The 22837-nt window shown below is 41.0% G+C and overlaps 1 protein-coding gene across 1 annotated transcript; it reads left to right on the top strand.

The window, feature by feature from the left end:
- Positions 1–316: 316 nt before the first annotated feature.
- Positions 317–1330, top strand: NEUROD6 (neuronal differentiation 6). The gene has a single exon (XM_049894192.1). The coding sequence runs from the start codon at positions 317–319 to the stop codon at positions 1328–1330; it is 1014 nt and encodes a 337-aa protein (XP_049750149.1).
- Positions 1331–22837: the final 21507 nt, after the last annotated feature.

The raw sequence follows: 22837 nt of genomic DNA, 5'->3' as shown, positions 1-22837 counted from the left end.
GGAGCCAGCTTAAAATCAAAGAGAATGAAGTGGGTGGTCGTATTACAATAAATGCTTCGTGTTTTATTTTCTTGTGATAATTTCCCTGTATAAATTAATCCTACTGCATGTGTCAATGTTTTTATAATTACTAGTGTGCACAAACTCAAATTATATTTACTGTATAAAAATTAGTCCCGGAATCAACCTTTTTTTGTGTGTTTTTGAATTCTTATAATTAAGCAATTAAGTATGTTTTAAATGTCTAAACTTTAAAAATGAAAACACTTTAAATATTGTGCTGGCATTTTTTCAGGTAATTTAAGATTAGAGAACCATGTTAACACTACCGTTTGATGAGTCTGTTGTAATGCCAGAATCCCAGATGTGCAGAAAGTTTTCTAGAGAATGCGAGGACCAGAAGCAAATTAAGAAACCAGAAAGCTTTTCCAAACAGATCGTCCTTCGAGGAAAGAGCATCAAAAGGGCCCCTGGAGAAGAAACCGAGAAAGAAGAGGAAGAGGAAGACAGGGATGAAGAAGATGAAAATGGGTTACCCAGAAGGAGGGGTCTTAGGAAAAAAAAGACGACTAAGCTCCGGCTGGAAAGGGTCAAGTTCAGGAGACAAGAAGCTAATGCCAGAGAAAGGAACAGAATGCACGGCCTCAATGACGCTCTGGATAATTTACGAAAAGTGGTCCCCTGTTATTCCAAAACCCAAAAACTGTCCAAAATAGAAACTTTACGCCTGGCCAAAAACTACATCTGGGCACTTTCTGAAATTCTAAGAATCGGCAAGAGACCCGATCTGCTCACTTTTGTCCAAAACTTATGCAAAGGTCTTTCCCAGCCAACTACAAACTTGGTGGCAGGCTGCTTGCAGCTCAACGCCAGGAGCTTCCTGATGGGTCAGGGTGGGGAGGCGGCGCACCACACAAGGTCACCCTACTCTACTTTCTACCCACCCTACCACAGCCCTGAGCTCACCACTCCCCCGGGGCATGGAACTCTTGATAATTCCAAGTCCATGAAGCCCTACAATTATTGCAGTGCGTATGAATCCTTCTATGAAAGCACTTCTCCCGAGTGTGCCAGCCCTCAGTTTGAAGGTCCCTTAAGTCCTCCCCCAATTAACTATAATGGGATATTTTCCCTGAAGCAAGAAGAAACCTTGGACTATGGCAAAAATTACAATTACGGCATGCATTACTGTGCAGTGCCACCCAGGGGTCCCCTTGGGCAGGGTGCCATGTTCAGGTTGCCCACCGACAGCCACTTCCCTTACGACTTACATCTGCGCAGCCAATCTCTCACCATGCAAGATGAATTAAATGCAGTTTTTCATAATTAATGAGGAAAATGAAAATAAACAGTGGTCATTCACCTCCCCCGCCTAATTAAGACAAAGCAGATGCTTGTGGGCTGAGTAACCGGCACAACTCTATCTAAGGTGTTTACTAGTTCCTGAAGTGTGTTTCAACTATTGTGGGAATTTTCTATGTAATAATAAATCTTTTTCATATGAGAACTTCTTTTCCTTTCCTTTTGTCTGTAAAACACTGTGATTCTATTTCTACTAGGATTTTTCCCCCCTTTGTTTTATTTTGTTTTAAATTCACTTAATTTGTTTTCACAGTGTGTCTAAGAATATACTGTTGAATAAAGAAACACACACAGCAGAACTCAACGTCTATTTTAGTTGTACAGTAATTATAAAAATGCATGTTATTGAAATCAGATGAATAAAATGACGTGTTTATAATTCTTAGGACTTATATATTATGTATCTCTGAAGGACTGAAATTTTAAAGTATCAAGAATATCACTTAGCTGACAATGATATTGGATGATGCATTTGAGGATGGTGCAACAATCTAAAAAGCTATGCAATTTTCTTTTTATTAAGGACAAATCTAAATGCATTCAGCTGCTAACTATTCCTCTTCAAGTGTTTGCAGATGGGGCAACAGAATATTTGGGTAGGTGGTATCATGACTTTGCAACAATTATTTCAATCATAAAGATAAATTTTCAGCACTTGTTTTGTATTGTTCAGAAATTATCTGTAAAGGTTTGTTATCACAATGTATAATTGTGTTTTCCACCCCACATTTTTCAAGCAATTAAACATAGATATTTCCACTCATAAAGGACATCTATTAGCTGTGATATTTTTGTATGATGCTTATTATTTCCTAGTACACAGCTGCTTTCTGTCTTCAACACTCCCCCTCCCCATTTCGGAAATATTTCTGGATTTCAGGATCATACCAGATAAAACAAATTTGTTAAACAAAATGGCCCAAGCATCTACAAGTTTTTTTTTTTTTTTAAGTGTCTTGTATCAAAGAAGAGGAGCCCATGAGGGTTAAACATCCTGGGGAAACAATGATAAATCCTGGTAACCTTCAACTCGAGCCTAAATTCGGTGGCAAATTTCCAGCAAACACCAGAGTGGGTGTGAAAAATGGAAGGTTTTACTTGTGCCTTTTGACTAAGTCTGGCCGATTAGAGGCTAAATTCTGCGTGATTAAAAGTTTCCTGACAAAAGGCCACTGAAAACCTACTTTAATAGCGTCTGGGAAGCTAACTGTCTTAAAGGGGACTGAGGCCCTTCCTTATAGAATAAATCAAGGTGGCAATGACCTCAGTCAAGATGCCGCCTCTAGCGCAGGTTTGCCTTCTAGCGGGAGGAGGAGGGACATGTGGGAAGGCGGTGAGGGCAGCAGAAGGTGGACACTGTGGTCGGGAGGCGTAGCGGGCCTGGAGGTGGTTGACCCACGAAGGCCAGTGAACGCCGCCGGAGCGTGTCCCCCACACTGGCACCGCCGGAGCCGGCGCGGGCCCGACGAGGAGGCGATGGAGGCGGCTCCTCGCCCCGCGCCATCGCCTGTGGGTGCGCACACTGCACTGCCCGTCCCCCACCCGCAGTGGGCGCCCTGGGGGCGCGGGTCCTCCCGGCCCGGGAAGCGGCTGAGAGGAGTAGGGAGCCGGCGAGTGCACAGCAGCGGGCGGGCCCCGGAGACAACGAGGAGACCTCGCCAGGTCCAGACCTGGTGAGACAGGAAAGGGGACACCCTTTTCACCCAGCGCAACTGGCGCGATGGGGGTCGGGGAGGAGGCGGCAGCTCCAGCTGTCCAAGTTCTGCCAAGAGCTGGCCCTGTCCTGCCTTTCCCACGGCTTTCAGGACTTCTCAAGTCAGGACTGCGAGGCCTGGGCCACATTCTCTGGAGGGCAGAGTCCCCCTGTCCTTCAGCTCCTCCAGCTTTGAGCTCCGAGGCCTTTGGCGAGCCAGGCAGTGGCACTCTGCACTCCGAGGGGACAAAGGTGCGGAGGAGCCGATGGCGCGGGGCTCAGCGGGTGATTAACGTGCCCTTCTCAACGAATGTCTGAGCACCTGTTGGTGTGCACCCCTCCAGGGCAGGGGAAAGGAAGTAGGGAAAGAAGAAGAATTGTGCCTTCTGAGGGTAGACAGAAGTTTGCCCAAGGTAGAAAACTGTCCCCTCTGTGGCAGGCATAGAAGTGAATCCCTATTGCTTCCTTCCGTATGGGTACAAATCCTGCTCTCCCTGGACCCATGTGCAACACTGTGGGGCCTCTTTAAGGCCCCTCAGATACTGAGAGTAGGGTCACTTCTCACCCCCTCTGAATAAACAGCAAGGAAGTGAGAAAGTACCTGGAAGTAAAAGACCTCAGCTTAAAAAAAAAAAAAAAAAAAGGCAGGCCTGTTTAGTTACTAGCTGAGAAAAGGTAAGTCTCCCCCACCTTGGTTCAGAGTGACCCGATGACCTAAGTGAATAGCTTCTCTCCTGCTCAGAATCGTGTTGGTTCAGACACCTTTTGAAAGCCACGTAGTCTTTCCAGGTTCACAAGTGCATGTTGGAACTAGAAATTGAAACAGGAGATGTATTCTTCATCTCCCTTCTGGCGTTATGGGAGAGCGAAGAAGGAGAGCAGCTGGCGATGTCTGTGTAAGAAGCAAACGTTCGGAAGCAGCTTCTGATTTCAGAGCTTTGTTCACAAGGGGCTCAAGCAAAAGAGGGGTTTGAAGGCACAGATCCCAGAGAATATGAACTTTCTCCTGTAGTTTGGCTACACACACCCACACGTGCTCCTTCTTCAGGGGAATGATGCAGTCGATTTGCTTGTGATCAGTAGGACTGACCCTGGGCTTTATTCATCCTTTGGACCCCACTGATGAACCCAGGCATGAGAATTTCCCAGCCGGGGCCATGTGTCCGTTTCCTTCCTGTTTGCTCCCTCTTGACTTTGCCATCCTGAGAAATCATATAACTTGTTCATTCATATGCCAGCATCACAGATGCCACGCACTGCAAAATCTAACCTTTCCAGTTATCACTCGAACCAAAGGGAAAATAGTATAGTGTAGGGTATAGTTGGAGTCTCTGGATGGTGCAGACGGTTAATGTGCTTAGCTGCTAACTGAAAGGTTGGCGATTTGAGTCCACACAGAGGTGCCTTGGAAGAAAGGCCTGGTGATCTACTTCCAAAAAATCAGTCATGGAAAACCCTTTGGAGCACAGTTCTATTCTGACACACGTGGGTAACCGTGGGTCAGAGTTGACTGGGTGGATAGCAACTGGAATTGGAGAGTGCAGTTTAGAATCACGAAGGCTTGGAATCAGATTGATTTGGGCTAAAATCCTGCCTCGCCACTTAGTGCTGCTTCAGAAGATAAAGTAAAACACCCAAAAGGATAAATGTCAGAAGACCTTAGCTCTTTTCCTAACCTCATGCTTGCCCTGTCTCCCAGGATATAATGGTCTTTCCCTCTTCTGAACCCTTATGATAATTATTGTCTTTCAAATTGATTAGGCATCTCTTCTTTTGAACTGAATTATGTGAATCTTATATTTAACTTCTCACAAGTTTGTCTTTTCTCTTTTATTAGGATTAGGTTTGGCTGTATATATTTTAAAAACCTTTGTCTTCAACAAAATAAAGGTGTATTTAATTCTCTGTCATGTAAAAGAAGTTGTGATAGGACTGGTGTGGATATTCCAAGGGTGTCAGAGGTCCATCTCCTTTCCACTCCATTACCCTTAGTGTAAGGCTTCCATTCTCAAAGTTACCTCATGGCCCAAGATGGCTGCTGGAGTTCTAGCCATTGTGTCCTTATTCCAAGTAAGAAGAAGAAGGAGAGGAGATATCAAAAGAGTGTCCCATCAACCTGATCAGTCTCCTTTTGGGAATATTTATGGAAGTGCTGTCACCCAATGACTTCTACTTATATTTCACTGACCACTTCTAGATTTAAGGGAAGCTGGGAAATACATCTATTTATCAGAGCACATTGCCATCTAGAATAAAATCAAGTTACAAAATGCTTTCCACATATTCAATTCATTTAGTCTGAAGAACATTACCATTCTTAGGATCCTTACTGAGAGGAGCACCATTAAGTTATTCACTTGCCCATGGGCTCGGAGCTAATGAACCTAGTTGGACAAAGACTGTCCTTAGACTTTCACCCTCAAGCAATATTCCACAGCCCATTAGTTGGTACATATTGTGGGTTGAATTGTGTCCCCCAAAAGATGTGTTGAAGTCCTAGTCCCTCTCCCTACCTGTGAATGTAACCTTATTTGCAAATAGGGTCTTTGAAGATGTTATTAGTTAAGATGAGTTCATGCTGGAGTAGGATGGACCCTAATCCAATATGACTGCTGCCCTTATACAAAGAGAAGGGACACAGAGATGGAGAGACACAGAGGGAAGACGGCCATGTGAGGATGGAAGCGGAGATTGGAATGATTCATCTACAAGTCAAGGGATGCCAGGATTGCCAGCAACCAACAGAAGCTGGGGAGAGATCTTCTCCTAGAGCCTACAGAGAGAGCATGGCCCTGCCAGCTTCTTGATTTCAGAATTCTAGCCTCCAGAACTGTGAGATAACTAATTTCTGCTGTCTTAAGCCACCCAGTTTATCATACTTTGTTACTGCAGCCTGGGGAAACTAATACAGTACCCAAGGCCTTATACAATGGGATCCCTAACCTACTTTCCCAACCTAATATCCCATTTCTTTATTTCAATGTCTTTTATATACTTTTTAGAAAAGATCAGTATGCTTTTTTTCAAATGATACCTTAGGAGTTTGATTAAACATTAAAACACATGAAAACATTTATGCTCCTGGTAAAGGCAGATGTAGAAGGCCAGAACCAAGTCACTCCCAAGCTTTTCCCAGCTCCTGAGAAAGCTCCTATAGAAAACCTTTGTTCTATAACAGGCCTGAGGTTGATCCTGTTTACTGGGCTTCTGTCTGCCTTTGGGACTTGCACTGTTCCACCTGTTTGAGATGCCCTCACTTCTCCACCAACTCAAGTCCACATGTGCTTCAAGGCCACCTCCTCCATGAAGCCTCCCAGATCCCTCTAGTCTATAGTGGTATCATGCTGCCCTGAAACCACAGCCTTTATTGCTTTGACCACATAGTTGACAAATAAATTTCCTCTGCCTAAACATTATATTTAAAAGGTCATTTAGGCCACATGTTGCTATTTACCTTGTAGATTTGGCTAGATTTTGCACTCCTTGAGAGTAGGGGCAATATTTGATCTTTTTTGTGTCTCTACAGTGTCTGCATTCACCTAGTCCTTGATTCATTGATTGTATTTAGGGATATAAGCTCAGGTTTCATTAGAAAACAGCCCCAAATCAAAGGCAAAGCAGCGTGGATCTTTCATATCCAGGGATGGACACTAGAAAACCACCATAAGGCTCACAATTTCATCGTTAAAGTGAGAAAAATAACATACGTGCCAGAGAGATTTTGTGGAGATTGAATGTGATCATTTATGAAAAGCGCTTAGCTCACCTCCCGATCAGAGTAAACAAACGATGACGCCAGCTACTATCTCTATTATTAGTGAAGTATTTGGAGTCCCTCGGTGGTGCACACAGTTAACACTTTCAGCTTCTAACTGAAAGGTTAGAGTTTGAGTTCACCCAGAGGAAACCCTGGTTGCACAGTGGTTAAGAGTTATGTCTGCTAACCAAAAGGTTGGCCCTTCGAATCCACCAGCCGCTCCTTGGAAACCCTATGGGGCAGTTTTACTCAGTACCATAGGGTTGCTATGAGTTGGAATCGACTCAGCGGCAACAGGTTTCCTTTTTTTGGTTTTAGAGGCACCTTGGAAGAAAGGTTTGGCAATCTATTTCCGAAAAATCAGTCTCTGAAAACCCTATGGGGTGCAGTTCTGCTCTGATACACATGGAGCTGCCATGAGTCAGGGTCAAAATTGACAGCAACTGATTGTATAAACTACCGCTAAATCTGAGCAACGTGAACAATGATATTTTTCAATGTGCAGATAACAATCAGCATGTTGGGATATAAATTTAGTGGATGTGATTATTTTTAATTAAACAAAAAACAGGGTCCTGCACACATAGTAAAAGTAAATATTAGTTCATGAAACTTTGGTTCAGACACATACACATATGCACATACAGAAAAGTATATTTTATAGTATCATATGTCAAAAAAAAAAAAAAAAAAACTGGAAAGCACTGACCTGGAAGATTCCTGTGCTGGGATAAATGTATGAAAACACCAAGGAGTGTTTTCACCAAGGCGGAACCCAGATTTCTAAACTATATTGTATCTTATATCAGACCCAGATTTCTAAACTATATTGTCTCTTATATCAGACCACATTGCACCAAAAAGGAGAGGACTTTTAGGGGATCGCCTTGCCAGTCTCCAGGGATGACTTTCGCCATGTAGCAGGAACTCTAAGGTAACAAGTCAGAGACCTTCTTTCTAGAGTTTGAACAAGACAGCATGGTAATGAAAAGGCTGAGGGAAAGATGGTAGGACACCAGGGTCTTTCTTTCTCTTTTATTTTTTTCAATCTAATTTTACTTTTGGTGAAAATATACACAGCAAAATCTGCTCCCATTTCAAAGTTTCTAGGCATAACGATCACAACATGGGTTACATTCTTCACATTGTGTCAACATTCTTCTTATTCTGTTCCAGTGTTTCAGGAACCAAGATCTTTTTAACATTAGCAAGGACAGAGGGAGACCAGTGAGTTCAGAGACCTTACATTTGGTATAGTATAAAGTAGGAACAAAAAAGGCTTGAAGGACCCTTCGGAATCACCCATAAGAATCCAGCCAAGTCCAGGATTTGCTGGACCAGTGATTCTCAAGTTTTACTGGGCATCAGAGTCGCCTAGGGGTCTTTCACAGAATATCAGTCCCACACTCCACCCCTACCTACTGAACCACTTGGCTATGTCATTACATGGTCCACATACATCCTCCGAATCCTGACACAAGATTAATTTTACATTGCTAATCAACAAATACAATCTTCTAAGATCTACCTACCTGTCTGACTGTCTGTCTATCACCTCTAGGTAATAGATAAAAAGGCAAGTGAAGGAAAAGCTGCAATGCCCTAAGCCAAATCGTACAGCCTTTCAACTCTAACAGATAGTTGAATACAGATAGGTGGAAGCAGATAATGGAGTGGAACAAGGAGGAAGAGGAATTCCAGGGGCCCACTGGTATTTATAACAAGAAGAAAGAGTAAGGTCATAAGATAAGTCACACTAGCCTTTGTGAAGCAGCAGTGGCCAAATACTATCACAAATGTGTGATCTGCTAAGATGCAATGGCTATTTTTCTTTCCAGACTTTGAGTAGTCAGCGTTCTATTCAAAGAGGTGAATACACCTGTAGAAGACCCTGGGATCGGTCACTGGAGACCAACAATCCCTAACAATTTTGGCATTCTTCCTGGTTCAGTTGTGAAATACATCTACTCTCAAACCCCCCTTGCTGAACACCTTACATCTATTTCTTTTCAAAATATAAGTGAAGTAAAATCAGTCAAGAGGGCTTTTTGTGTGAGACAAGGCTCAAGATAACAGGGGACACACTGCTGGATCACGAGCTAGGTCTGTCACTCCTTGTTTGTGGTGGACGAATCGAGACTTGCTCTCACCCTGGGAGCATTCAATGCAGCCAGCCTTCTGGCAGTGTCTTAAAGGCAGTACCACAGGATAGCAATTAGGATTGTATGCTAGTCATAATGGAAAAATTGATCTATGTGCATGTTGTACAAGATCCTCTCTGAAGCTTGAAAAATAAAATGGGTGTTCCCTAACCAGTTTTTTATTTTATTCTTTCCTGCATCTGGAGAGTTACAAACTGAGACATTTCAGTCCCTGTTAGGGGACTAGGCAAGCGAATCCCCACATCACATCAAAAGTGATCTAGCCAGGAAGGCAGACTAGCCAGCACTCTCTAGGGAACCGGATTTGTGGGCAATGAGAAAATACACCAGCTTCTCACTTTCCTACTGGGATATTTCAGGGCTCTACAGCCATATATTTCAATTAGTTTGTGACTCAATGGCCAATGAAGAGAGCGGTGGAAACATTATCAACCTTTCTTACAAAAACAAAAAAAAAAAAACCTAGAGCAACGCTTTGGCAATTGTTCCATGCCTTCAATTAAACCTCAGGATAATGGGTCTTGGCCTTCACATTTTTCTGTCTCAATTGGGGTTGAAAATTGGAGGATTCAATAAAAGAAGTTTGCTCATTCATTCATCATTCATAATGATGATGAGTTATTCACTGCTGTAGGCTGTGAGAGTACAGCGAAGGAGGAGGAGGCGAGTTTCCTGTTCCCACGGAGTTTCTAGTGTAGTCAGGATGCCTGTGTGTCCTTTCACCCAGTTAACACGCTATTAATGAATGCCATCACGCACCAGGTGCCGCGCAAGGTATGGGGAGAGGGTGGACACGGTGGTGAGCAAGATAAATGTAGTCCCTGCTCTTTTGGAGCCTGAATAATCAAGGCCAAAAGAGAATCAAGTCATTCAACAAATGCCTATTCTTAAACCACTGTTTTTTTTCAGACGTTCCACTAGGTAAAGAGAACATAAAAATGAGTAAGGCCTAATTTCTACCCTCCCAGGACAGGGAGTAGAAGACAGGAGATAGACATGTAAATAATTATAAATTAGTAAATCAAAACTTGAGTAGAGAGGACACAAATGGAGGCATAATCTGCTCTGCCTGGGCAGGGCCATGGAGGGGGCAGGACAAGGGGTTTCCTGGAGGAGCAGACATTTGAGCTAGGTCATGGTGGATTAGAGACATTTCAGAGGTGGACAACTGTGGGAAGGTACATGGTGGAAAAGCTTCCTCCCTCTTCTCTTATTTCCTTCCAGGCAGAGGTGTGACATACCTGGCCTCTTAGTACCTCCTAAGCCCTTCCCTCTAGGGAAGGAAGGACTCAAATCTTATTGGCAAATATTGGGGAGTGGATGGGCAGTTCAGCTTCTCCTCCTTTCCAGCCAGGCTGCTCTGGAGTGTTCCCCACTGCTCTTGGCTAGTTAAGGGACTACGGGAGGCCTGCAGTGGACCAGGTCTTCTGTGAGTATCTGAAACAGTCTGTCCAACTCCAGGATTAAGTTAGAAAGCCCATTTAGATCACACTTTTTAAGTGACATTCTCTGACCTCAACTGAATCAATTATAAATTTGATTTTTTATTTCCATGTGCCTTGCTTCTTATTTTTATTACTCAACTGAATATATAGGGGGGAGGGGTGCTATTTGTGGAGAGCCTTCTTTAAATTTGAATTTTTTTTTTTTTGCAGTGAGCTTGCTCAATTTTTTTTTTAATTGTATTTTAGATAAGGGTTTACAGAGCAAATTAGTTTCTTATTAACCATTTAATACTCATATTGTTTTGTGACATTGATTGGTAACCCCAGGACATGTCAACACCTTCCCCTTCTCAATCTTGGGTTCCAAGTTACCAGCTTTCCTGTCCCCTCCTGCCTTTTCACATTTGCCCCTGGGCTGGTGTGCCCATTTAGACTCATTTTCTTTTATGAGCCTGTCTAATCTTTGGCTGAAGAGTGAACCTGAGGGGTGATTTCAGAACACAGTTAAAAGGGTGTCTGGGGGTCATACTCTTGGGGTTATTCCAGTGTCTATCAGACCAGTAAGTCTGACCTTTTTTTTTTTTTCATGTGGTAGAATTTTGTTCTACATTTTTCTCCAGCTCTGTCCAGGACCCTCTATTGTGATGCCTGTCAGAGCAGTCAGTGGTGGTAGCCAGGGACGGTCTAGTTGTGCTGGATTCAGTCTCGTGGAGGCTGTGATAGATGTGGTCCATCAGTCCTTTGGACTAACATTTCTCTTGTGTCTTTGGCTTGCTTCATTATCTCCTGCTCCAGATGGTGTGAGACCAGTGGAGTATCTTAGATGGCCACTGGAAAACTTTTTTTTTTTTTAATAATTTTTATTGAGCTTTAAGTGAACGTTTACAAATCAAGTCAGTCTGTCACATATAAGCTTATATACACCTTACTCCATACTCCCACTTATTCTCCCTCTAATGAGTCAGCCCTTCCAGTCTCTCCTTTCGTGACAATTTTGCCAGCTTCTAACCCTCTCTACCCTCCTATCCACCCTCCAGACAGGAGATGCCAACACAGTCTCAAGTGTCCACCTGATACAAGTAGCTCACTCTTCATCAGCATCTCTCTCCTACCCATTGTCCAGTCCCTTCCATGTCTGATGAGTTGTCTTCGGGAATGGTTCCTGTCCTGGGCCAACAGAAGTTTTGGGGACCATGACCGCTGGGATTCCTCTAGTCTCAGTCAGACCATTAAGTCTGGTCTTTTTATGCGAATTTGGGGTCTGCATCCCACTGATCTCCTGCTCCCTCAGGGGTTCTCTGTTGTGCTCCCTGTCAGGGCAGTCATCGGTTGTGGCCGGGCACCATCTAGTTCTTCTGGTCTCAGGATGATGTAAGTCTCTGGTTCCTGTTGCCCTTTCTGTCTCTTGGGCTCATAGTTATTGTGTGACCTTGGTGTTCTTCATTCTCCTTTGATCCAGGTGGGTTGAGACCAATTGATGCATCTTAGATGGCCACTTGTTAGCATTTAAGACCCCAGATGCCACATTTCAAAGTGGGATGCAGAATGCACTGGAAAACTTTTAAGACCCCAGACACTACTTATGAAGGTAGGATGTAGATCATTTTCTTTATAAACTATGTTATGTCAATTAAGCTAGATGTTCCCCAAGGCCATGATCCCCAGCCCACAGCCCAGTAATTTGGTCCCTCAGGGAGTTTGGATATGTCTATGGCCCTTCCATGAACTTGCCTTGGACAAGTTGTGCAGGCTTCCCAGTATTGTGTATTGTCTTACCCTTCATCGTAGTTACCACTTATCTATTGTCTACTTAGTGTTTTTCCCTCCCACCCTTCTGCTCCCTTGTAACCATCCAAGATTGTTTCTTTTTGTGTGTAAACCTTTTCATGAGTTTTTATGATAGCAGTCTCATACAATATTTGTCCTTTTATGATCGACTTATTTCACTCAACATAATGTCCTCCAGATTCATCCATGTCGTGAGATGTTTCACAGATTCATCATTGTTCTTTATCATTGTACAGTATTCCATTGTGTGTGTGCCATAGTTTGTTTATCCATTCATCTGTTGATGGGCAATTAGGTTGTTTCCATCTTTTTGCTACGGTGAATAATGCTGCAGTGAACATGGGTGTGCATATGTCTATTTGTGTGACAGCTCTTATTTCTCTAGGTTATATTCCTAGGAGTGGGATGGCTGGATCATACGGTATATCTATTTCTAGCTTTCTAAGGAAGCACCATAGCGTTTTCCAAAATGGTTGTACCTCCAGCAGTGCATGAGAGTTCCAGTCTCCCTGCAGCCTCTCCAACATTTGTTATTTTTTTTTTTTTGTGCCAGTAATGTTGTAGCGAGATGGTATCTCATTGTGGTTTTGATTTGCATTTCTCTAATGGCTAGTGATTGTGAGCATTTGCTAAGTGTCTGTTAGCCATCTGAACGTCTTCTTTGGTGAAGTGTCTGTTCATATCCTTTGCCCATTTTTAATTGGATTATTTGTCTTTTTGTTGTGGTGGTGTTGGATTCTCCTGGAAATTTTAGAGATTAGACCTTTTTCAGATTTGTCATAGCCAAATTTTTTTTCCAAGTCTGTAGCTTCTCTTTTTACTCTTTTGGTGAAGTCTTTTGATGAGTACAAGTGTTTAATTTTCCAAAGATCCCAGTTATCTGGCTTATCTTCTTGTATTAGTGTATTGCTAGTTAAGGTTAGGGCCTCTAGCATTGAGTCTAATTTTTCTTCTATGATCTTAATTGTTTTTGGTTTTATATTTGGGTTTTTGATCCATTTTGAATTAGTTTTTGTATATGATGTGAGGTATAGGTCCTATTTCATTTTTTTTGCAGGTGGACATCCAGTTTTGCCAGCACCATTTGTTAAAAAGACTGTCTTTTCCCTATCCGATAGATTTTGGGCCTTCGTTGAAAATGAGGTGGTTGTAGGAGGATGGATTATAAATTCACTCTTTTTATTTTCATATGCCTTGCTTCTTTTTTTATTAATCAACTGAATATGGGGGGGGGCTGCTATTTATGGACACCTTTCTCTAAGACTCTAATAGAAGGGAATTTCAAGCAGAAATGTTCACTTAAAGAGTTGTTGTTGCTGCTAGTTGCCATCGAGTTGGCTCCTACTCATGGCTACACCATGGGTGACAGAACGAAGCATTGCCTGGTCCTGCATCATCTTCACAGTCTTTGGTATGCTCAAGGCCATTGTTACTGCCACTTAGAGAGGGAGAGTGCAAATCACTTTCATGAATAGTAAGTTCAGATTGATGGGGTGTTTGGGATAAAGGAGAGATTTTCATGAGGTGAGCCTGGAGAAGCTGGCAAAGGCCACACCGTGGACAAACTCATAGGTTTACAGAGGACCTGCTGGAGGCTCTTACTCAGAGTTGAACATCTGCAGATTTGTATTTAGAAGCCTCATTGTGATAGCAAAATGACAAGGAAATAGCTCCAATAAGAGATGAGAGTGAGGATAGACCAGGAGGAAGAGATTTAAGGAATGATTAATAGAGAAAAGCTGTCAAACACACTGCCTGAATCTGGAAACTGAGAATGAGAGGAGGGGTTGGAGAACAGTTACCACATTGGTGGCTTGATCAGGCATGTTGGGGTTGGGGCAGTTATGGATACCTCTCTTTTGAACTTGTTGAGATTAAAGGCCTTGTGCAGAGTCTTGGTTGAGTTTTGTAGAAGGCAGTTGAATGGCAACTCTATGTGTGGAGTTCAGAAGAGAGGTGTGAGCTGCAATTAAAGATTTGGGAGGTATTGGGGGCAGAGAGAAGGTCATTAAAGGCAAAAGAAAAAATGAGCTCAAATTCAGAAGTGTGGGGCCTGAAAAGAAAGGAGACTTAAGATCATAGCACTGATAATTACTATTTCCCTGAATACATCAACTCTTCAGTGGTAATATCCCGCAGGACAAGCTCTCCATTTGCAATCGGAGTTACTACCCCAGATTTCTCCCAGAAGTACTGCGGAAACTATATCATAAGTGACAACACCAGGTCTTTGATTTCCAGACATCAATATTAAAGATCATGCAGACAAATTAAAAACATGGTTCCTAATTGCAAGATTTGGGAACAATGTTGTAACGTTTTAAAAAGTTCTTTTTTGTAAAGCTTTATGTCTTGAAATCAGATATGGTAACAAGAAAAGAAAATAAAAAGGCCAAAACTGACTACTTAACCCCCTCCCATCGCCTAAATCAATTTAGGAAATTACCCAACAGACTTTTCACCTTGCTAAACATCAGTATCTTTATTTGCACAGTAAGTGTTCAATAAGTAATGGTTATTGTGTGAAGGAATTCCAGAATTTTTGGTAATACAGTTTCAATTATTTGCATGGAGAATGCCCATAGCAGTGTTTTTTAAAATACAAGCTGGTTTCTCCTTTGCTATCTCCTCTTTTCATTTCCAGTCCATGTTTATCCAGGAAATGCCAACTAATCTTAATATTATCCCAAATCAAATATATCATTAGGAAGAAAAATCTGTAGCCAAAAATAAAATTATAATGTATTTGAAAAGTCATATGTAAACACTTACTATATTTATTTTTGAGTTAGGCTTTTCATACACTGTTCCCCATTGTCAGAGGTCCCCCTTGACATGGAACCTAAGAAAACGGGTAATTGGTCATCTGGCTTAGCTGAACCACTCAAACTTCAACATAATAGAGGCAAAGCTGTTTCCCATGGAAGAAAAAGAAGATAGTTATTGAACCTATTACATGACCACCGCTGTGTTAGACTTCTTCACATTTCATCTCACGTTTTCCTCCCAAAAATACAGGCAAATGGGTTTGGCATGAGAATTCCGTTTTACAGGCAAAGATTGGAATTCAGGTCAGTTAAGAAACCTATTCTAGCTCAAAGAGCCAATAAATGGTAGGTCGGGCTGTTGGCCAGCAACCTCACCATCTTCCCAAGTACCTTGCTTCCCCTAAAGAATTACAGTCCCAAAAACCAAACCAAACTCCTTGCCTGTCTAGTCAATTCTGACTCACAGAGACCTTACAGGACAGAGCAGAACTGCCCCCAAAGGCTTTCCAAGGCTATAATCTCAACAGCGACCCCTGGTGGTGCAGTGGTTAAGAGCTCAGCTGCTAACCAAAAGATCAGCAGTTTGAATCCACCAGCTACTCCTTGGAAACCCTATGGGGCAGTTCTACTCTGTACTATAGGGTGGCTATGAGTTAGAGTCGACTCAGTGGCAACAGGTTTGGCTTTTCAGTTAATCTTAACAGAAACAGACTGTCACATCCTTCTCCTGCAGAGCCGCTGGTGGGTTTGAACTGCTGACTTTTCAGTTAGCATCCAAGTGCTTAACCACTGTACCACCAGGGCTCCTTGAGAATTACAGCAGTTCCCATCTGATAGGCTTCTTTGAGGCAGATCCCACCTAAGCCCTGCACAAGTATTTTCTTTCTTTCTTTCTTTTCAATTGTGCTTTAGGTGAAAGTTTACAGCTCAAATTAATTTCTCATACAAAAATTTATACACATGTTGTTATGTGGCATTTACTTGCACTCCCTAGAATGTGACAGCACACTCTCTCTTTCCATCCCAGGTTTTTTGTGTCCTTCGGTAAGTTCCTGTCCCTTCCCTTCTTCTCATCCTGCCTCCAGGCAGGAGCCTCCCATTTAGTCTCATGTATCTGAGTGAACTAAGAAGCACACTCTTCACAAGTATTATTTTATGTTTTATAGTCCAGTCTAATCTTCATCTGAAGACTGGGCTTTAGGAATTGTTTTAGTTCTGGCTTAGCAGAGCTTCCTCCAGGTTCAGTCAGACCATTAAAAAAAATTAAGTCTGGTCTTTTTATGTGAATTTGAGTTCTACTGCACTTTTCTCCCGCTCCATCAGGGACTCTCTGTTGTGTTCCCTGTCAGGGTGGTCATTGATAGTAGCTGGGCACCATCTAGTTCTTCTAGTCTCGGGCTGTTAGAGTCTCTGGTTTATGTGGCCCTTTTGTCTCTTGGGCTAATATTTTCCTTGTGTCTTTGGTGTTCTTCATTCTCCTTTGCTCCAAGTGATTTGGGACAAATTGATGCATCTTAGACAGCCACTCACAAGCTTTTAGGACCCCAGTTACCACTCACCAAAGTGGGATGCAGGACATTTTCTTAATAAACTTTGTTATGCCAATTGACCTGTATGTCCCCAAAAACCATGGTCCTCAGACCCCAGCCCTAGCTACCCTGTCCCTCAGAGTGTTTGGTAGTGTACATGAAACTTCTTAGCTTTTGGTTTAGTCCGGTTGTGCTGACTTCACCTGTATTGTGTGTTGTCTTTTCCCTTCACCCGAGATGGTTCTTGTCTACTATCTAGTTAGTGAATTCCCCTCTCCCTCGCTTCCCACCCTAGTAACCATCAAAGAATATTTTCTTCTGTGTTTAAAACTTTTCTTGAGTTTTTATAATAGTGGTCTCATATAATATTTGTCCTTTTGTGACTAATTTCACTCAGCATAATGCCCTCCAGATTCATACATGTTGTGAAATGTTTCACAGATTCATCTTTGTTCTTTATCATTGAATAGTATTCCATTGTGTGTATGTACCATAATTTGCTTATCCATTTGTCTGTTGATAGGCACCTAGGTTGTTTCCATCTTTTTGCTATTGTTAACAGTGCTGCAATGAACATGGGTGTGTGTATATCTATTCGTGTAATGGCTCTTATTTCTCTAGGATATATTCCAAGGAGTGGGATTGCTGGATTGTATGGTACTTCTATTTCTAGGTTTTTAAGGAAGCACCAATCCATTTCCAAAGTGTTTGTACCATTTTATATTCCCACCAGCAGTGTGAAAGCATTCCAGTCTCTCCACAACCTCTCCAACATTCATTATTTTGTGTTTTTTGGATTAATGCTAGCCCTGTTAACGTAAGATGGTATCTCATTGTAGTTTTGATTTGCACTTCCCTTACGAGTTGGAATCAACTCGACAGCACTGGGTTTGGTTTTGGTTTTTAATGGCTAATGATTCTGACCATTTGCTCTTGTATCTGTTAACCACCCTAATGTCATCTTTGGTGAGCTGTCTGTTCATATCCTTGACCCATTTTTTAATTGGGTTTTTTGTCTTTTTGTTGTAGAGGTTTTGCAGTATCTTGTAGATTTTAGGGATGAGACTCTGATAAGATATGTCATAGCCAATTTTTTTTTCCCCAGCCTGTAGGTAGTCTTTTTACTCTTTTGGTGAAATCTTTTGATAAACATCAGTGTTTGATTTTTAGGAGCTCCCAGTTATCTAGTTTCTCTTCTGGTGTTTGTGCATTGTTAGTTATGGTTTGTATACTGTTTATGCCGAGTATTGGGGTTCCTGGCATTGCCCTTGTTTTTTCCTCCATGATCTTTATCATTTTAGATTTTATATTTAGGTCTTTGATCAAGTTTTTGTACACGGTGTGAGGTATAGATCTTGTTTCATTTTTTTTTTTTTTTCTGCAGATGGATATCCAGTTATGCCAGCACCTGTTTGTTAAAGAGACTGTCTTTTCCCCATTTAACAGACTTTGGGCCTTTGTCAAACATCAGCTGCTTGTAGGTGGATGAATTTAGGCCTGGGTTCTCAATTCTGTTCCGTTGTTCTAGGTATCTATTGTGCCAGTACCAGGCTCTTTTGACTACTGTGGGGGTATAATAGATTCTAAAATCAGGTAGTGTGAGGCCTTCCACTTTGTTCTTCTTCAGTAATGTTTTACTTATGCGAGGCCTCTTCCCTTTCCATATGAAGTTGGTGATTTGTTTCTCCATCTCATTAAAAAATCTCATTGGAATTTAGATTGGCATTGCACTGTATTTGTCGATCACTTTGGGTAGAATTGACGTTTTTACAATGTTGAGTCTTCCTATCCATGTGCATGGTATGGTTTTCCACTTATGTAGGTCTCTCTTGGTTTCTTGCAGTGCTGTCTTGTAGTTTTCTTTGTATAGGTGTTTTACATCTCTGGTTAGGTTTATTCCTAAGTATTTTGTCTTCTTGTGGGCTGTTGGAAATGGTATTGATTTGGTGATTTCTTCTTTGACATTCTCTTTGTTGGTGTAGGGGAATCCAACTGATTTTTGTCTCTTTATCTTCTATCCTGCTACTTTGTTGATAAATGGCATCCTTGTCTGGTTCCTGTTCTCAGTGGGAATGCTTTCAGACTCTCTCCATTTAGGATGATGTTGGCTGTTGGCTTTGCATAAACACCCGTTATTATGTTAAGGAATTTCCCTTCTATTCCTATTTTGCTAAGAGTTTTTTTTTTACCGTGAATTGGTGTTGGACTTTGTCAAATGCCTTTTCTGCATCAATTGGTAAGATCATGTGGCTCTTATCTTTTGTTTTATGTATATGATGGATCACATTGATTGTTTTTCTAATGTTAAACCATCCCTGCACACCTAGTATGAATCCCACTTGGTCATGATGAATTTTTTTTTTTTTTGATATATTGTTGAATTCTGTTGGCTGGGATTTTGTTGAGGGTTTTTGTGTCTATGTTCATGAGAGATATTGGTCTGTAATTTCCTTTTTTTTTTTGTGGTGTCTTTACCTGGCTTTAGTATCAGGGTTATACTGGCTTCATAGAATGAATTTGGGAGTATTCCATCTTTTTCTATGCCCTGAAATTCCTTTAGTAGTACTGGTGTTGCCTCTTTTCTAAAAGTTTAGTAGAATTCTCCAGTGAAGACATCAGGGCCAGTGCTTTTATTTGTTGAGAGTTTTTTTTTTTTTTTTTTTACCTCTTCAATGTCTTCTTTTGTTATAGGTTTATTCAGTTTTCCACTTCAGTTTGTGTTAGTTTAGGTTGGTAGTGTATTTCTAGAAATTTGTCAATTTCTTTTGGTTTTCAAATTTGCTGGAGCACAATTTTTCATAGTATTCTGTTATAATCCTTTTTAATTTCAGTTGGTTCTGTTGTGGTATTGCGCATCTCACTTCTTATTTGGGATATTTGCTTCCTCTCCTGTTTTTCTTTTGTTGGTTTGGCTGATGGTTTATAGATTTTGTTGATCTTTTCAAAGAACAAGCTTTTGGTCTTGTTGACTCTTTCAATTGCTTTTCTATTCTCTATTTCATTTATTTCCTCTCTAATCTTTCAGTATTTCCTTTCTTCTGGTGCCCAAGGGCTTGGTTTGCTGCTCTTTTTCTATCTGTTCAAGTTGTAGGGTTAGTGTTTTGATTTCAGCCCTTTCTGGATGTGTGCATTTATTGTTATGTATTGGTGGTTTGCTACTGATCTCTGAGCACTACTTTAGCTATGTCCCAAAGGTTCTGGTAAGATGTGTTTTCATTCTCATTTGATTCTAAGAATTTCTTTATTCCATAGTTTTTGAGCAAGGTGTTGTTAAGTTTCCACATATGTGATTTTTTTTCCTTGCTGTTACCGTTATCAATTTCTACTCTTATGGCTTTATGGTCAGAAAAGATCTTTTGTGATATTTTGATGTTTTGGATTCTGTTAAGGCTTGCTTTGTGTCCTAATATATAGTCTATTCTGGTGAATGTTCCATGGGCATTGAAAATAAAAGTATACGTGGCTGCTGTGGGGTGGAGTATTCTGTACATGTCTATGAGGTCAGGTTGGTTGATTGTGGCATTTAGATCTTCCATGTCTTTATTGAGCTTCTTTCTAGGCATTCTCTCCTTCACTGAAAATGGTGTGTTGAAGTCTCCTACCATTATTGCGAAGCCATCGATTTCTCTTTTTAATGCTGTTAAGAGTTTGTTTTACTTATTTTGGAGCCTTGACATTGGGTGCATATATATTTATTATGGTTATGTCCTCCTCATGTATTAACCCTTTAATCATTATATAGTGTCCTTCCCTATCCTTTGTGGTGGATTTAACTTTAAAGTCTATTTTGTCAGAGATTAATATTGACCCTCCTATTCTTTTTTGGTTGTTGTTTGCTTGGTATATATTTTTTCCATTCTTTGAGTTTTAGTTTGTTTGTGTCTTGAGTCTAAGGTGTGTCTCTTGCAGGCAGCATGTAGATGGATCATTTTTTTTTTTAATCCATTCTGTTACTCTCCATCTCTTTATTGGTGGATTTAGTCCATTAACATTCAGTGTATTTATTGATAAAAAAAAAAATTTTTTATGAGTTTAGTGCTGTCATTTTGTTGTATTTTTTTTTTTTTGTGGTGTTGACAGTTTCTTTGTTCCACTTAATTTTCTGTCAAGTTGTGTTCTTTATGTATTTTCTCTTCATCTTTTTCATTATTGTTGGTTTTGTATTTACTGAGTCTTTGTGTTTTTCTTCTTTTTTTTATTTTGATGGGTAAATCTGTTAGTTTCCTTTGCAGTTACCTTAAAATTTACCTCTATTTTTCTAAGTTTAAACAATCTTTTATTTCTTCATATCACCTTGACTTCCTCTTCATATGAAAGTTCTATGACTACATTATTTAGTCCCTCTTTTTATTTTAGTGTTGTCATCTTTTACATATTGATGTCTGTGTTTCATTATTTTCAAGATTTTAGCTTTGATTTATTTTTGTGACTTCTGTATCTGGGTTGATACTTGGTTGTTCTGTCTTGTATTCTAGTCTTGGGTTGTTATCTGATATTGCCAGTTCTCTAGCCAAAGGACTTCCTTTTATATTTCTTGTAATTTTGGTTTGGTTTTTACAAATTCCCTTAACTTCTGTTTATCTGAAAATGCCCTAATTTCCCCTTCATATTTGAGAGACAGTTTTGCTGGATATATAGTTCTTGGCTTGCATTTTTTTTTTTTTTTCCTTCAAGGGTTTATATATGTCATCCCATTGCCGTCTTGCCTGCATGGTTTCTGCTGGGTAGTCAGAGGTTAGCCTTATTGACTCTCCTTTGTAGATGACTTTTCATTTATTCCTAGCCACTCTTAAAATTCTCTCTTTATCTTTGGTTTTGGCAAGTTTGATTATAATAGGTCTTGGTAACTTTCTTTTGGGATCTACCCTGTTTGGGGTTCAATGAGCTTCTTGGATAGATATCTTCTCATCTTTCATGATATCAGGGAAGTTTACTGCCAACAAAATCTTCAACAATTCTCTCTGTATTTTCTGTTCTTCCTCCCTGTTCTGGTACTCCAGTCACTTTCAGGTTATTCCTCTTGATAGTCTGAAATATATATATATATATATATATATATATATATTTAGAGTTCCACATAATTCTTAGAGTTTCTTCATTTTTTTAAATTCTTTTATCTGATTTTTCCTCAAATAAATTGGCTTCAAGTATTTTATCTTCAACCTCACTAATTCTGACTTCCATTTCCTCAATTCTGTTCCTGTGACTTTCTATTTAGTTGTCTAATTCTGAAATCTTATTGTTAATCTCTTGTATTTCTATTTGCTGTCTCACTATGGATTCTAGCAGCTTGTTAAATTTGTCACTCTGATCTTGTATAGCTTTTCTGAATTCCTCTATTGCTTTGTCTGTATGTTCCTTGGCTTGGTCTGAGTTTTGCCTGATCTCCTTCCTGATCTTTTGAGTAGCTCTGTATATTAACCTTTTGAATTCTATCTCTACTAATTCCAAGACTTTCTTTTCCTCTTGAAGTTTTCCTGGTTTTTTTCTTTGGCCACTTGATCTGCTCCTTTATGTGATTTGTTATTGAATGTTGTCTCTGAGCCATCAATAAAAAAAAAAGTTATTATATTTATTTATTGTATGTTTGCTTACTGTGGCCTAGCTTTTTGTTTTGTTTTGATATGCCCAAATAGGCTGGTCATGTGAGCTACTTTGGTTATTGGCATCTTTGAAGCTCTTATGTCCTGTCACCAGGTGGTTAGAGCTGCTACTAGGTGCATGAGCCCAGGAGTCCATTTATTTTTCTTGTGTGGATTCAGCTTAGGTGTCCAGGTCGTCGGTCACTGAATGTGTGGTACAGGCTCTCACCTACAGTCCTAGATGGGCAGGGCTATGTAGGGGTGATTGGAGCAGACACAAGTATCAGGCCTCTGTGCTGAGAAAGGTAGGAGGCTGATGCCTGCCCCTGAATGCCTAGGTTGAAGGTGTGTATCTGTCCCCTGGAGTGCATAGGTGGGTGGGTTTTGCAGCCACACTTTGGGCACCCAATTCTGTTGGCCATAAGGACTGGGAGGCATCACTTATTTTCAGACCCCTGTCATGGACGGTGGAAACCCTGGTGGTGTGGTTAAGTGCTACGGCTGCTAACCAAAGGGTCAGCAGTTTGAATCTGCCAGGCACCCCTTGGAAACTCTATGGGGCAGTTCAACTCTGTCCTAGGGGGTTGCTATGATTCGGAATTGGCTTGACAGCAATGGGTTTGGTTTGGTTTTGGTCATGGGTGGTTAGGAGGAATGGGTGAATCCTCCAGTCCTCAGGCTCCTGATGTGAGTGGGTGAGGACCCTGCTTAATGGGCAGGGCAGTGTTAAATATCACGAATCTGCCACTCC

Source organism: Elephas maximus, chromosome 8 (genome assembly GCF_024166365.1).
Source record: "Elephas maximus indicus isolate mEleMax1 chromosome 8, mEleMax1 primary haplotype, whole genome shotgun sequence".
Lineage (NCBI taxonomy): Eukaryota > Metazoa > Chordata > Mammalia > Proboscidea > Elephantidae > Elephas > Elephas maximus.
This window is presented reverse-complemented; position numbering and strand designations above follow the sequence as displayed.